Source organism: Malania oleifera, chromosome 10 (assembly GCF_029873635.1).
Source record: "Malania oleifera isolate guangnan ecotype guangnan chromosome 10, ASM2987363v1, whole genome shotgun sequence".
NCBI lineage: Eukaryota > Viridiplantae > Streptophyta > Magnoliopsida > Santalales > Ximeniaceae > Malania > Malania oleifera.
In genome coordinates, this window is record NC_080426.1 from 50,269,435 (window position 1) to 50,284,148 (window position 14,714).

At 36.0% G+C, this 14,714-nt stretch overlaps 1 protein-coding gene across 2 annotated transcripts; it reads left to right on the forward strand.

The window, feature by feature from the left end:
• Positions 1-1,649: 1,649 nt before the first annotated feature.
• On the forward strand, positions 1,650-14,259 carry LOC131166466 (protein ABIL1). 2 transcript variants are annotated; one of them, XM_058125060.1, is made up of 10 exons: positions 1,668-2,137; positions 4,073-4,155; positions 7,605-7,755; positions 7,842-7,941; positions 8,042-8,134; positions 8,223-8,307; positions 9,041-9,093; positions 9,224-9,330; positions 13,583-13,744; positions 13,846-14,259. In XM_058125060.1, the coding sequence occupies exons 1-9, from the start codon at positions 2,045-2,047 to the stop codon at positions 13,736-13,738; spliced, it is 921 nt and encodes a 306-aa protein (XP_057981043.1). In that variant the 5' UTR covers positions 1,668-2,044; the 3' UTR covers positions 13,739-13,744; positions 13,846-14,259. The 2 variants fall into 2 exon arrangements, with proteins under 2 accessions (XP_057981044.1, XP_057981043.1); XM_058125061.1 differs by having other exon boundaries at positions 1,650-2,137; positions 13,583-14,259.
• Positions 14,260-14,714: the final 455 nt, after the last annotated feature.

Genomic DNA, 14,714 nt, shown 5'->3' on the forward strand with positions numbered 1-14,714 from the left:
GACCGAACCTAAGGTCCGGGTGACCGAAAGTCTCTGGTTTGCTCAATTTTTACTGCGGGTAATTGAGATTAATTAAGAATAAATTGATTTTAAAATTCATTAAACAAATTTAAGAATACCCTTTATGTCCTAACAGTCATATTTTTTGTGAAGGCTATATATATGCCTTCATTTGCAAAGATTAGAGATTAGAGATTAGATTAAATTTGTTTTTTTCTCTAAAATTCCTTGAGCATACAAGCCTATATACTCCAACCTTTTTATTCCTTTGAAAAATCAACCTTAATGAGAGTATCTTGAGTATACCATATATTTCCTACGTGCTTATACTCTCATATAAGTGTATTGATTTTTTATTTTAGTGAGAGTAAGCCTAGAGGTCTTCTCCAGTGATTTAATTCATAAATTCATTGTGGGGAAATTTTTTTAAGCTTGTGAGTCTTTGCACTCTCATTGTAATACTCAAAAGCTTATCTTGTGTTGTGAAGAAAAATATTTTTGACAATTTTGTTTTTAAAAATATCTCTTATGCTTAATATTTTGAGATATTTGATCATTCTATTTGAAATATTTGAAACTCGATTTTGTGATTGATATATTGATATATTGTTTCAAAGATAGTTTGAGAATACACTCTTGTTCTTGATTGATTATAGACATTAGATTGAGTGTTATCACACATATTGCACTGAACTTATAATTCTTATCTGTTTGACGTGCATTGATTATAGCTTGTGCGTATCGGTACAAATCTACTTGTATTAGAAGCATATTTAATTGTACGCAAAAATCATATTGATTGTTGTATTTTAGGCGTGCCCTAAGGGGTTTTGATCTAACCCGTAAGGATCAGGTTGGAGTTAGCTCTGTGAATTTGACCTAGAGCCTTTTCCGCCCCACAAGGAGAGTTTGTGAAGGCTGAGATTAGCCCTACTTTAATTTGACCTGGTTGTAAACGGTGTCGCTCCACCCGTTAAGTGAGCAATAGTGGTAATCCTTGGGTTTGCAAGTTGAGACGGTGACGTAAGCAGTATTGACCGAACCCCGATAACATATTGTGTGTGCACTTTACATTTTAATACTTTATATTTACTGCACATGTATGATATTCTCAATTGTTTTTGAATGCTACGCATGATTTTAATTTTCGCACATTATATTTATCTGTGCATTTGAAATTGTATAGACAAACCCTAAGTTGTGTATATATTGCTTTTGGATAGTTTAACTTAGGAGATAAATTTTTAAAATATCAATTCACCCCCCTCTTAGGAATACACCAAAGTCAACAATAACCATCATATTCATAAATTATTTAAACATACAAATTTCCCACCACATAAATTTATAAATAGGTAAAATTAGTAAAATCACTAATTACCATTTAAAAGGTATTTTTATTTTTTAAGAAATGTTTTTAAAAATTACAATAAATATTCTTTTGGGTGCATTTCTAATATTAATTTTGTACACAAGTATTTATTTTAAATAAGGGATTTTTAAAAAGTGGTAGCAAACGGGGCACAGGCTTCCAAGCGAGTACGGGTCGGGTCGAGTCGGGTCGCAGGAGTCAACTATGGGTCTCCGAACAGTAGTACCCACCACTCGCCTGAAAAGGACAATTCTAGTTGCAGTTTTAAATGCAACCCACCGATCCTGTGAAGCCCGTCAACCACCCTCTCTCTCTCTCTCTCTCTCTCTCTCTATTTACTCACAGTGATTCTATTTTCTCTCTCTATCTATCTCTTGTATCTCACTCCCCAAATCCATATTCTGTAGTCATTTTCCCTTGCCATTAACTCCACAACTCTCTCCCCCTCCATTGCTTCATCTACACTCTCTCTCTCTTCTGTGTAGCTCTCCCACCCAAACCTAACGTTAAATCTGAGCATTAATTTTGTGTGTGTATATATATATATATATATATATATATATATTTGTATATGCCCTTTGCCGTTATGTGTTAATGGGAAATTGCTGCAGGGTTTGTATATATAGTTCCTATGGTTGATCTTCGAACCCCATTAGCCTGAGAGAGGGAGAGATGGAGGTGCAGCAATCGCGGACGGAAAATCGGGCCATGACCTTCGACGAGGTGTCCATGGAAAGAAGCAAGAGCTTTGCCCGGGCCTTGCAGGTTCTCTTCTCTCGTTTGCTCTTCTTCTTTTCTTTAGTTCAACTTTGCATAATAGCAGGGCCCGATCTGGGTTTGCTTTAGATTTGTTCTTCTCTTGGATTTGTTCTTCTCTTCCATAGTGTTTTACGGTTGACCTTCAAATTTAGGCTTTGTTTGGTTGCTGACGAAGTAATTTTTGAGTGTTAGTTCTTTCTGGTTAATTAAGACAAGCTTTTAGGACCTGAGCTCTAAATCCAGCTGCAATTTCGCAATAAAATTATATGCTTTTTTTTTCCTTTTATTTTAACGTTTATTTATTTATTTATTTTTGCGCGTGTGGGATTAAGCTAGCTAGTTTTTCGTTAATTAGGACTTGAGAGACGTGGGATTAAACTAGTTTTTAATCAATTAGGGATTGAGAGAACATGACAGTCTTACCAATTGTTCATAATACTGTCGTTTGGCTTACTATTTTTTGGAAACCAAAATACAAGGAAAAAGAAAAGATTTACAATTCAATCAGATTGAATGATTTGGAGAGAAAAGGAAAAAAAATAATAAAAAAAATAGACCCTTTATCAAGCATTGAAGGAAATAGGAATAGGTAAAATTTTTTCTTTTTGAAAAAAACTATGCATGAAGTCTTTTCCTTATTAATAAGCCTGAAAGGATGGAGGCGTTTATGGACGCCTGCCTGCCAAGTGGAGGAGGCAAATAACTATAGCACTCAATGATGTTTGATCCTGAGTTGCAATTTTATTTTGTGGTTGTTTCATTTTCAAATGGGGATTATGGCTTTTTCGACACTCTTACGGTTTTTTTTTTTTAACATGCATATCATACTATTTAAATTTTTTGAGATGGCCGTTTTTTTTTTTGCTAATTTGAATGGTCCTGAACTTGTTTATATAGCCTTTAATTTGTGAAACATGGCTAGTGACCAACTGCGTAGATAAGGTTGAACTTGAAATTCTTGTTGCGGAAAAAATGTAATAGAGAAATCACTCTCCTCTCTTCTCTTTTCTTTCTGGTTATCCAAACAACACAGGAAAGAATCTCTCCTTTCTGTTATTTTCTTTTCATTAAGTAACTGATGTTATTTCTTTTCTTCTTTCCCCTAGTTATCCAAACAAAGTGTTAAAATTTATTTCTTTCTGCCCCCCTCTCCCCTCCATTTCCATTTCTATTTCTGGGGAAACAAATGGAATATAATGTGCCTCGTCTCACTTCAAAGCATGGCAATTCTGAATTATACTGAAGCAATGGAAATTTGTAAGACATCTTGGTGTTGAATTGTTGGCCCCTGAATAAATTACTTGTGGGTCTTTATGCATGTGCAAAATTTTCTGTTTTTAATTTTTATCTATTTATATTTCTTGTTTAAAATTTTTATCAAACCCTTTTTCTAGACCAGGGTTTGGACCAGATAATTAGTGCCTATTCTTGTTGATTGCAAGGAAAGCTCTCATGTTGATGTTTTTTATTTGAATATGATCTGACGTGACTTAAGCAATTCATTAATCCTGTGAATTTTAGTGGCACCTTTAATATCATATTAACCAATATGCCAGCATCCATGGTGCCTCCCTTTTTTTTGTTTCTTGGGGTGTCCTTCCCAGATCGACCCCTTCTTACCCATGCTAGATATTAGCAATTTTGCTTTTACCTGTCTGGACTTTTTTCTTTTTTCTCTTTTTTGGATTAGTTATGTACACCAGCTGTTACCCAAAAAAAAAGCAACATTCAGTCCACACAGGTCCCACATCATATCGGGGTTTGGGGAGGGCATGGTGTGCAGTGTTACCCCATTTGTTACAGTGTGCTTTAAATAGTAATATTGTGGTTAAATTGTTTGTTGAATAAAATTCTTGAATTTCTCTAGGACTCCCATGCTTACTCTGTTTGGACACTTGTTGCATTCACTCTTGTTTGATCCTTGTGTCTTGGTTATTTCAGGAACTCAAGAACTTACGACCTCAACTTTATTCTGCTGCTGAATATTGTGAAAAGTCTTACCTTCATAGTGAGCAAAAACAGATGTAAGGCTACTTTACCTTCCCAACTATGATTTTTTTCGATATACCTGTTTTGTCACTTTGTTACTTAAGTTTCTTTTGTGGAAACTTACACCATTCCTTTCTGGTTTTGTTATATTTGATGACCTAATTGACTAAATGTTATTCCAGATATACACAAGCCCCGACTGGGAACTTGTGCAGGCAAGATATTTATCAGATGCTTGCCTAGAATCAGAATATTAGTAAACTCCTCATGTGATATTTCTCACAATCTGATTTTTATCAAATAAATTGTTGAAGGTTGTGAATATTTTGTTCTCCATATTTTTCATTATAGAGTTCAAGCCTTGAGGAGCGTCCTACTTATGAACATTATCAATATAGATGCCTACATATATTCCTATATGTGAACCTTATCAATATAGATGCCTACATGTATACTTTGCATAAAGTCCTAAACACATTACAAATGACACATCCAGTGCCTTAAACCCTCCTATGGTTCGATTAGCATGGTTCACACATGCTTAGAAGCATGCAAGTCATTTTATCGAGTCCATTTTGAGATTTTGAAAACTATGGTTTTTATCTGCATTTATGCGCTGTTACAATTTTTTAGGATAATAGGATTCATGTACCTCAGTGAATTGCGATCTAGCATTTAAAAATGTAGAGGTATCTGTTTATAGTTTAAATATTGACTAAATGAGGCTCACATTGATCCCAAAAGGGGTTCCTAGGGAGGCCATCATCTTCATTTAGATTTTGTGCTTGAACATTGTTCCGAATGAACATTGTGTTAGGAGGATGTTGAGATGGATGAAGAATGTTTAAATTAAGAAGATGAAATGGTTGAAGTGGTAACTTAAGACAAAATAAAGGAAGATCACATAAGTCTTTTGTCTACAAATGTGTGTGTTCTTCATTTTCAAAGTGGTGGGACAAATGCTCATATTTTTTTCCTTCTCTTGGTGCCTCTGGAAAAAGATTTTTTGCAATTTTTGGGGAGCATTGGGTGTCAATCTCTTTCTCAATAATTTTATTTATTTATTTTTAAAAATACATATAAACAATATTTATCTATGTTAGCTGACTAGGGAGAAAATTATGGATGGTAAGTTATGGCTTATGGGTAACAATGAACAACTACGTTGTCATTAGCGATTTGATTTTAGTTGAAAGTGTGAATTTATGTGCAATCCCGGGGGGGGGGGGGGGGGGTGGTCTTTAGATCCTAATTTTGAAAACCACAACTTCACAAGCACAAGCTAGGTGACTTTATCAAATAATCAATATTACCCAAGCACCCACAAACGTAATGAATATTCAATTCTTACACAATAAGCAAATAATTAAACGCAAACGGAAATTTAAATGAGTTAAGGGAAGAGAGATGCAAACACAATTTTTACGAGGTTCAGCCAAACTCGGTACGTCCTCGTCTTGGGCAAACCACCCAAGGATTCCACTAATCTACTTCTTTAAACCCGGGCGAAGCTTCCCGTTACAATCCACTGCTTACAAGAAGCGTAGTTTCCTCCTAAATATCTACTGCTTACAAGAGGCGTAACTTCCTTCTCACGATTCACAAACTGAACTATTAATAGGAATAATGAATAAATATTTCTGAACACCCAGACACTTCTCAATAAGCTAATGAGTACAAATAAGCCCTAAGCACTCTCACAAGATAAAATATGAAGCTCAAGAGAGAATGTATTTTTCTCAATGATATATGTGAAAAATATGATCTTTACGTGAGAAATATATATATGAATGATACCTTCAAGATCTAACCCTTATTCATTATCTCCCAAAAATGATTTCTTAAAAAATATGCTTTGGAGATCTTAAAATTTGCTTTTAAATACCTTTTGCAAGAATAATAAAATCTTTGAATAAAAATATAACTCTGAATATGACGATGATTTAAGCTCTTGCTTTCAAATACCTTTTGCAGAAATAATATGAAATCTTTTGAATAAAAAATATACCTTTGAATATAACAATAGATTTTTCAACCAAATATATGGAACACTAGTGTTCTTGCTCCCAATAAATATTTTAGATGAAAGAATACGGGAATAGATGAACTTTGACAATAATATTGAATGTAAAGTAAACCCTATCTACCAAACCTCAAGATCAAACCAGTTTTTGCAAGATGATATAAGTGTAAGCACTTGGATCTTGAATATGAGAGTAAAGAATGCCCAAACTTGATGTGAATACGTTGAAAGTAGGCAAAGCTTAGCAAAAGATGTGCAAAAGTTATGCAAGGGTTCAAAAGCTAGCAAACTAGGGTTTTGGGTTGATATTTATAAGTAATCTCGGCATCTAAATGATTTTTGGCCATTGGATCATTTAAAATACATTTAAGAAAAAAAATATGTCCGTTTCAGCGCTGGAGCGTCATTTTGCCCGACGGACTCCTCGGTGAATGTCCGTACCAGTCGACGAATGTCCTTCAGTAGCTCGTCGTCGAGAGCATGGGATTCGGCGACAAGTGGGTTGTTTGAGAAAACTAGGGTCTCGGTATTTTCTCGTCGACGAGATGACTCACTAGTCGACGAGTGTTCTACACTCGCTCGTCGACGACTCCGTGTGGCTAGTCGACGAGTGCCTTGTTTTTTAGCCCTTTGATCCTTCTAAAATGCAGATCCACCCTATGACAAATGTATATGAATATTTCATGAAAAAACATACATCTTGAGGTTGGTCTATATGTTATTTTGAGCTTCGCATCATATCTTATGAAACATGCAAATACAATCAAACCTAATGCGAATTACAACTGCAAATTTGGATTGCCTTTATCCTTTTGCTCTTCTACTTCCATGGATTAAGCCAAGTCGAATGTGCTTCAAGTTCCTCATGGCTTCCATAGCATCCTTACCATCTGTGCTTGCTAAGTAATGATCTTGTTCAAAATCTCAAATGCACAAGTAAAATACCAAGTGATTTGTCATTATCAAAACAGGATTGGACTCATAGAGTCAACAGAAAGCACTAAAGGCCATCAGGAAGGCTAGAAAGATGAGGGAAAGGAGCTGAGAAATGGCCACCACATAGCAGATGAGTATTCATAAGCCAATTCAATTGTTGATAGGAGGAATTTGTTGAGTTAGTTTCTTTTAGTTGAGCTGGTTCTCCAAGAAAGCTTACTAATAACTCTTGAAGAAAAAACCATACTTTTAATTGGACATCAAGAGTGGCAGCCATGCTCATATTTTCTAGGAGAAGTCATTCATTGAATATATTTGGTTTCTCATACTTGAAGGTGACAAACCAGCTACATTTGATTTTTACACTTCTATGGACAAATTTAAGCTAATAACAATCATATAATTATGATGTATTGACATTACTTTAGATTGGTTCCGTTGGCATAGCTTAATTAGAGATTTAACTGTGTTCAATTGTGTTCTTCTCTTTACTTCCACTGAAAAATGAATCCCAATCATGTTTAGGGTACTAGACAACCTGAAAGATTATGCAGTAAGAGCACTTGTAAACGCTGTTGATCACCTTGGTACCGTTGCATACAAATTAAATGACCTTCTTGAGCAGCAAACCCTAGATATTTCGACAATGGAGCTAAAGGTTGTCTCTCTAAATCAGGTAAACTAATTGCACTTTTCTAAATGAATATGCCTGTTTAAGAGGATGTCAAATGGATGGAAGCTGAATTAATTTGTTAACGTCAGCAACTTCTTACCTGCCAAACATACACGGATAAAGAAGGTCTTAGGCAGCAGCAATTGTTAGCATTCATCCCAAGACATCACAAGCACTATATTTTACCAAGTAAGACTAATTACCATTAACTTCTAGAAATGCTAACCATTATGAGGTTACCTAGTAGTCTTCGTTTCTACTTATTTTATGGCTTACTACTTCATGGTAGATTCTGTCAACAAGAAGGTACATTTCAGTCCACAAAATTGGACAAATCCTAGGCAAAATCATATTCAAGCAAGAGCTTATCTTCATCCCTCAGGTGCTTGGTTTTTCATTGTTCATCTCTTAGATCTTGCTATTATACATCTTTGATTATCAACATTGCTTATCTAAGGCTTTACATGTAGATACCCCTGCATCAAAAACTCTTTCCTGGCATTTAGCCTCAGAAACAAAGTCTACCTCAAAAGGGAGCCAACATGCTGCGACAAGGTTAGTCTTTGAGATACAACAACAACAATAACAAGCCTTAAGTCCCACTATGTGGGGTTGGCTATATGAATTTTTTTTTTCTAATTCATGCGATCAAGGGAAATAGAATCTAAGGGTTCATTCGGTTAAGGATCCAAAAAGAATTTTTATATTGTTGTTTTTGAAAATGAAAACAACGGATGGCATCATGCATTTTGTATGCTCAAAGAATGTGTTTGGTTGGCTGTTTTTCAAAATTGCTCGCACAAATGAAAACAGTGGAACTGCATCTAGTTTAAAAAAATAATAATACTGATGATGATGATGATTAGTAGTAGTATTACTAATAGTAATAACACTATTGTTATTAAAAATAGGGTTATACCCAATGCCCTGTGTTTTGATTATGCCCAAATAACTGTATCTGGAAACACAGAAATGCCTTTAAATTGTTACCTGAAAACTTGTTTCTTTTAGGGGTGTTTTCAGATATGTATCTGAAAATGGTTTTTTGAAAACACTTGAACAAGTGCGAGTTTAGTGTATTCCTTGTATTCATTTCTGAATACAGAAACTGTATTCATAACTTAACCTAATGCAAATTCCATGTAGTGTGTACTTATATCTTGCGTTTCCAAATGCAGAAAACTATATTTGAAACCTTAACCAAATGGCCCCTAAATTACTGTTTGCATATCTCTTAAGCTAATATGTCAGAGAGATCTGATTTCTTTTTTTTTTTTTGGGTTTGCAGCTCTGAAGATGCAAAAACTTCTGGAAAAACTTCTGGCATCTTTCATCTTTTGAGTATGTATAATTGTGTGATTCCTTTAGTAGATCAGTTTACACGTGACTTGCTGTGGATGGATGTGCAATTTTCATTATAGGGTTAACGAGTAACAATTATATCTTATGCTTCAAATTCATATGCATATAGATGCTGAGGAGAGCACACGGACAAGGTCCCCAGCAACTCATCTTCAGTTGCAGAGTGGTGCCCCTGCTACCAGTCCCATTATGCAAACATTCGGTCTCACACGAAGGGTAATGGCAAAATCAGCAAGAACACAGACATGCCCAACATTCTTTTAAGTGCATGCTTGACAATCAAAATGAGAGTAGATGAGCAAATATCTCACTGTTTGCTTGAGTCTGGGCGAGTTGGTCTGGTCTTCATCTAGTTATTTGATTGGGCATAATTTTCACTCTTTTTTTTTTTACTCCTATTTTCCATGCTATCTTACACGGAAGTATTTAATTGTGGACATTTATCAGGATTGGATAGTGTGTGTGGTAAACAATTGTCAAATGTTACTTTATCTTTTCCTTTTTTGTCCATTTTGCTATTTTTTGAATCAGTATTACTGGGAAAAGTTTTCAGCATCTGGCTGATCTCATTGCACTATTGAAACTTTTGGAATTGCCATTGAGGTACAGTTTTGCATATTCCAAGTCTTGAGCATAGGCAATATTTGGTATCAATCTCAAAATACAGTTAAGTAAGGGATTACTAGTCTAGTAAGAGAAATAATAGTGTGTGCTGAGATCATCACTCAACAATAAGGATATAACAAGTGATGGTAGTGTTAGATAGGAATAGAAGCTCTCAACGATGTACTCACCAAAGATAGTCGTCAAATCATGTAGCCAATAAGTACTGTGCCTGGTAGATGCTCTTACAAACCATCTCTTTCCCCATATCGTATGGAGCCAGCGAGAAGGCGACTCGATCGGGACCCTTTTTCCTGACCAACCCTCGGAGCAAACCGAAAACCATCTCCTCAGGATAGCAGATTAGATTAATCAACGAAGGCCAACTCAAGCAAACTATAAAAAGGAAAGGTGTAAATTGTGATTTAATTCTTTTTTTTTTTTCCTAGTACCTAGTTTGCGGAAAGCTTTGCAGGTTTGGGTAGTGGGGCAGGTATGCATATGTTTGTTTTGTAGGTTGGCTATCCAACGAATTCTTAACATATGAAAGGATGTTGAAGCGCCATGCCTTTGGGAACGGGTTTGTGTGGCAGCTGTGCCCCATATCTGTGATTTGCTCATTTGGAAGTTTGGAAATGTCACGAGTCATGACTTTGAACATCTTTGGTTGAAATTGATAGTTCAGGACAGACACTGTAATTGACATGTATATTGGTAGATTGTTGGTGCCAAAAGATTTTCATCAAGTGCGCTGGCTTCTTTTCATTCTAAAAACTAGCTTCAGCTAGTGGAAGGGGGTTGAGTCAGTTGACTGAGTTTTTGCTTGTTCCACGATTTGAACATGTTTGTCCAGGCTGTGCTCAAATTCTGATGTAAACCCAGATTGTTGGTCTCTGTAAATAAAGTGCCTCCCCTTTTGTGCCTCCTACAATGGGTTTGGCAATTATCCCAAATTGTGATAACTTAATTTTTTCAACATTTAGGCTTAGTTTCTCTTATGTCTTTGCTTTTGGCTATGAGGAGGGTCAAAGTCTGGGGAGAAGTCATTAAAGCAGTTGGTTCCTTTGCCAATTTTCTTTATTAGCCTTTTTCATGTGGTTCCTAGCTAAGGTAACCCAAGTATACAGGTTAAACCCTAGAGTTCACATATAAGACTCATTTAAAATTTTAAAGATGCTTGCCATGTAGTTGCCTACACTTGCTAGCAAATATCGGAACATATTGTTAGCGTAATGGTATTCAGAGTAAAACTGCCTACAGTGATGGTTTATTTGACTGACATTTCCATACCCCCAACAAAATTTACACATTTCGCAGTGATTAATTTTCCTCCTAAAAATGCTGTTTGGTTCACCTTGTGGTTGGTTTGTTCCTCCATTCTTTTGGAAACCACATTAATTACATTAAGCTAAGTTGGAAAACCTATCTAGCTTATCTGCTAGAGCTTAATCACATTTAAAGAAGAAGAAGAAGAAGCGTTGGTGCTTCTAGGCTGTGCATGCTTAGCTTGCCAAGTTACATTATGAACTCATGAAACTCTTTATCTCCTTCGAATACCATCGCACACATATTCTTTGCATGAAGTGCATATTTTCATTAGATTAAGAGTTCTTCTTTAATGTGCTTTATCCAGCAAACTATTGGTGTTGCATTGTCACAGACAAGTTTAACCTTTTGGAAAAATCCTTAATCAGACAAGCTCACCATACTCATACTACATATACCATCATTTGAAATTCAGGCTCAGTGCTCAGGCTGCTATAACTTGCTTTTCTTGTTTTGTTGTGTTTCAAGATACCCTCTAACTAAGATTCTGGACCCAAATGTAGACCATTTACACATCTGAATCAGCATCAGTAAATCATTCCATTCTCTTGTGCTTATGCTTTCAATGATAATATTTCCTAGTATTTAAATTCCATAATACTTTCTCTATAAGTTGTTTCTAGTTGACTCTGGAAATTGGCTAACAATTCCAATGGCATATGCTACATCAAGTTTGCTGAGAGACATGTCTAACAAATGACCCTGCATACTTCCATTACTGACTTTGGAGAGTAGTTTGATCTTTATCACTTAACCTGTGTTTTGAACCAATAAGCCTTATTATCAGACAGCAATGTGAGTTTCCTTGAGAAGATCAAGCATGTGCTCTAGTTAACCTGTATCCATAATTCTGATCTCCTTAATTTGAATTTCTACTTGCACATCTTGCCAAATTCATTGTTTGGGGCGTCTCATCAACAAACTAAGAGCTGCAGTTTGCTGCCTTGGTATCTGATGAAGAGTGTATGCCAATCATCAACAAAGAAGAGAAAGAAATGTATAGTAGTTTTTCTTATTTACAACGTTTGATTGAATAACATTGAATAAAAGCATAGTCCATAGAGGTTCTTTCTATGGACTTGAAAAATTATTCTCCATTAGAAATCTTCAACATTTGGTTGCAGAAGAAGCCAATCTGAGTGGCTAGGCAGAAACTACATTTTAAGGTTACTTAGTATTGGCAGCAGGGACAAAGGATTCCACATTGCCTACTTTTTTGTGTGTAGATAAAGCTGTTGTCCACGAATTTGTGTTGCATGTTCTGTCATAGCATCTTCATATTTCACATAAACCCTCATAAGCTGGCACATCTTTAGGAAGATTAACTACTCACAGAGGTTCATTTTATTGAAGGCGTACCCTGTGCAGCTTCACTTCCCTTGCTCCAAGAACAATGGGACACAAATTTAACTTTGGTAGTTTTAGCTCAAGAGTATCTTTGCATGTATAAAATAGGAGGGTGGAATTCATTTATAATGTTGGAAGAAAATAAGCAAGATCTAGACACATTAACAGGAAACAGAAACTGGAAAATCGGAGAAGATATTTGACCAATGACCTCATATGACAGCTATTGACATTGAGTTGAGGCCTAGGTTACCATCTAATATGTTTACTTTTTGTCTAGCTCTTTTGCATCTTTGGATGAGTTTATTGTGAGCCCTCAAGGTTTTCCTGGCATCTGCTTCAGTATTCTTCTGGAGATGTTACTGGTTATGCATATGACTGGTTGCCAATTCTTTAAGATCCTTTTTGCTTCTCAAGTATTGCTCAGCATAGCCGTTTATGCTCTTCCACTGCCCCACTTAGCAGGAGTGGGAAAAGTTGGATTCTTCCCGATAGCATTGTAATTTAGAACTGCCAACAGAACAGCAGTTTGAAACTTTAGTCTTCCCCAAATCTTTTTTTGTAGGTGTTTCAATGAGTTCACAGGACCACTTCATGCTTTTGCGTCTCTATATATGTGAGTGTGCATGCGATCAACAAGCTTTTTAATCGAGAATGGAACTTCCATTAAATCATCTGTGTGGTGGACTGTTCTCTTCATGGTTTGACACACTATATCCACTTAGGAGGAGACTGTAAGCTGATTAAAAGATTTACATTTCATCTTTATTCCCCTTTGGGTATTCACGCTTCTGGATGTGTGCTTGATCGAGTTATATATATTTTACACAATCTTATGAGCAATTTAAAATTGAAATTATGTTATCAACCTTGCTTCTGTTTACTGCATCTTTGTGTGTGCTTATTCTTTTAAAAGAAATTACCAGATTGTTTTCTGAATTTGGTTCACTATCTGCTTGGTTTGGTGATCTGACTATCTTCTCTGTTGACTAAAATGTGCACTTTTTGACTACATTTATGCCTAGAGAGTAGAGATTTATATGTATACATGGGACCTCCAATGAGTACAGGAGTGACACTAGCTTATTCTTCTTGAAGTGCAAACTTGCTTGTTCTCTAATTGTTGATCTCTTTAAATGAATTTAGAAATCAGCAAGCTTAAGATGTTCCTTTTCTCCCTTCCATTATCCAGGGGTTTTCAGAGGGCTCCAAACCTTTGACGGCTTTAAGGTCATTTGGTCAGGCACATCGGCATGAGATTGTCCGTGCACCTGTTCGCAGCAAAAGCATGCTGTCAACTTTCTTTGTTAAACAGAAAACAAAGTTGAAGACGAGCAGAGTCTCATGATTCAAGGTTGAAGCTAATCAAGGAACCTTCTTATCATCTGTTCATTTGTTGCTCGATATTGACTTCTCCTCATTTCTCCAATCCCTTTTTGGCTGTTCAATTATAAGCAAAAGGTAGAGCTTCTGTTAATGAAGATGATCAGAATCGTCTGCCTGTGGAATGGATTCCTACAGAGACTAGTTGGTGCAAGTTATTCAAAGCCTGGTGTGAGATCTGATTGTGATTTATCAGTGTTGAGAAGCATGTACATTGTTATTCATGAAAATGGTTTGTATTGATATAGTTACATTGTCCATGGGATGATCTGTCAACTACGTTGGATTAGCTGCATTAGCCTGTCAAATTTTCAGATGTTCATGGGAGTGACTCTTGTAAATTTGTTCATCATAATTTCTGTGAAGACAGCTTGATGCCAGAGACTTTATGATGGCTATCGAGAGCCATGCATCCATATTTGTGCTTTTGGGTTGCTACATATGCCTTTTTCTTAGGCTTTATTTTGATGATTTTATTCATGTCCAGAACACTTGTACGCTACAGTGAGACCGGGCTAAGCGACCCCCCATCATCATCATCTTCATCTTTATCTTCATCTCTCCCTCTCACTGAATTTTGAGGATATATAATGCAGCAGCCCTCAAGGGTTCTGATTAACCTCAAAACACAGTGCTCAAGGGCCAATGCTCTCTTGGTATGACAACGAACATATATAGCCAAATGGTTGGTCTCTATTTTTTGGCCTAGACCTGGCTTCCAGGGGATTTGCTGATCCTACTGACAATTTCTTTGGCATACAATTCACTTGCGGTTGTTGGCGCTCTGTTGTCAACCAGGGAGGTCACGTTAGCTACTCCTATGCTGCCTAATTCCCTTGTTTGAAGGCTATATAGATTTCACCAAAGATTTTAAATTTAAATTTATGTGAATTTGTATAAAATATAATATTAAATTTTCTTTAAATTCATCCACATCTAAA